Consider the following 657-nt stretch of genomic DNA (forward strand, 5'->3'; position numbering starts at 1 on the left):
GACAGCTCCACACTCACCCGTCACATATGGACCCACACCAGGGAGAAGCCTTTTGCCTGTACTGACTGCGGGAAGAGTTTCACCAGGGAGTCCGACCTCAGACTACATCGCAGGACCCACACTGGTGAGAAGCCCTTTGCCTGTGACAAGTGCAACAAGAGCTTTAGACAGAGCTCCCACCTCACCCAGCACCGCCGCTCCCACACTGGTGAGAAGCCCTTTGCTTGTGACAAGTGCAGCAAGAGCTTCAGGCAGAGCTCCCACCTCATCGTGCACCGCCGCTCCCACACTGGTGAGAAGCCCTTTGCTTGTGACAAGTGCAGCAAGAGCTTCAGGCAGAGCTCCCACCTCATCGTGCACCGCCGCTCCCACACTGGTGAGAAGCCCTTTGCCTGTGACAAGTGCAACAAGAGCTTCAGGCATAGCTCCAAACTCACCCAGCACCGCTGCACCCACACTGGGGATAAGCCGTTTGTCTCTGGTGACTGTGGTGAGGGCTTCGCTGACAAGCCCAGCGTCACCCATCACATACAGACCCACACCAGTAAGAAGCCCTTTGCCTGAACTGGCTGTGGGAAGAGTTTCACCATGAAATCCCACCTCACCCGGCACTGCCACACCTACACTGGAGAGAAGCCATACGTCTGTGGTGCATGC

The 657-nt window shown here is 57.4% G+C and overlaps 1 protein-coding gene across 1 annotated transcript; it reads left to right on the forward strand.

Moving 5' to 3' along the window:
- Window positions 1–27: 27 nt before the first annotated feature.
- Window positions 28–642, forward strand: LOC103772746 (endothelial zinc finger protein induced by tumor necrosis factor alpha-like; the record flags this gene model as incomplete). The annotated part of the gene is given in 1 exon segment (XM_008940089.1): window positions 28–642. A coding segment is annotated over 1 exon segment (615 nt), but the record flags the coding sequence as incomplete, so codon positions are not given.
- Window positions 643–657: the final 15 nt, after the last annotated feature.

The sequence above is a fragment of the Merops nubicus genome, unplaced genomic scaffold (assembly GCF_000691845.1).
Source record: "Merops nubicus isolate BGI_N331 unplaced genomic scaffold, ASM69184v1 scaffold18975, whole genome shotgun sequence".
NCBI lineage: Eukaryota > Metazoa > Chordata > Aves > Coraciiformes > Meropidae > Merops > Merops nubicus.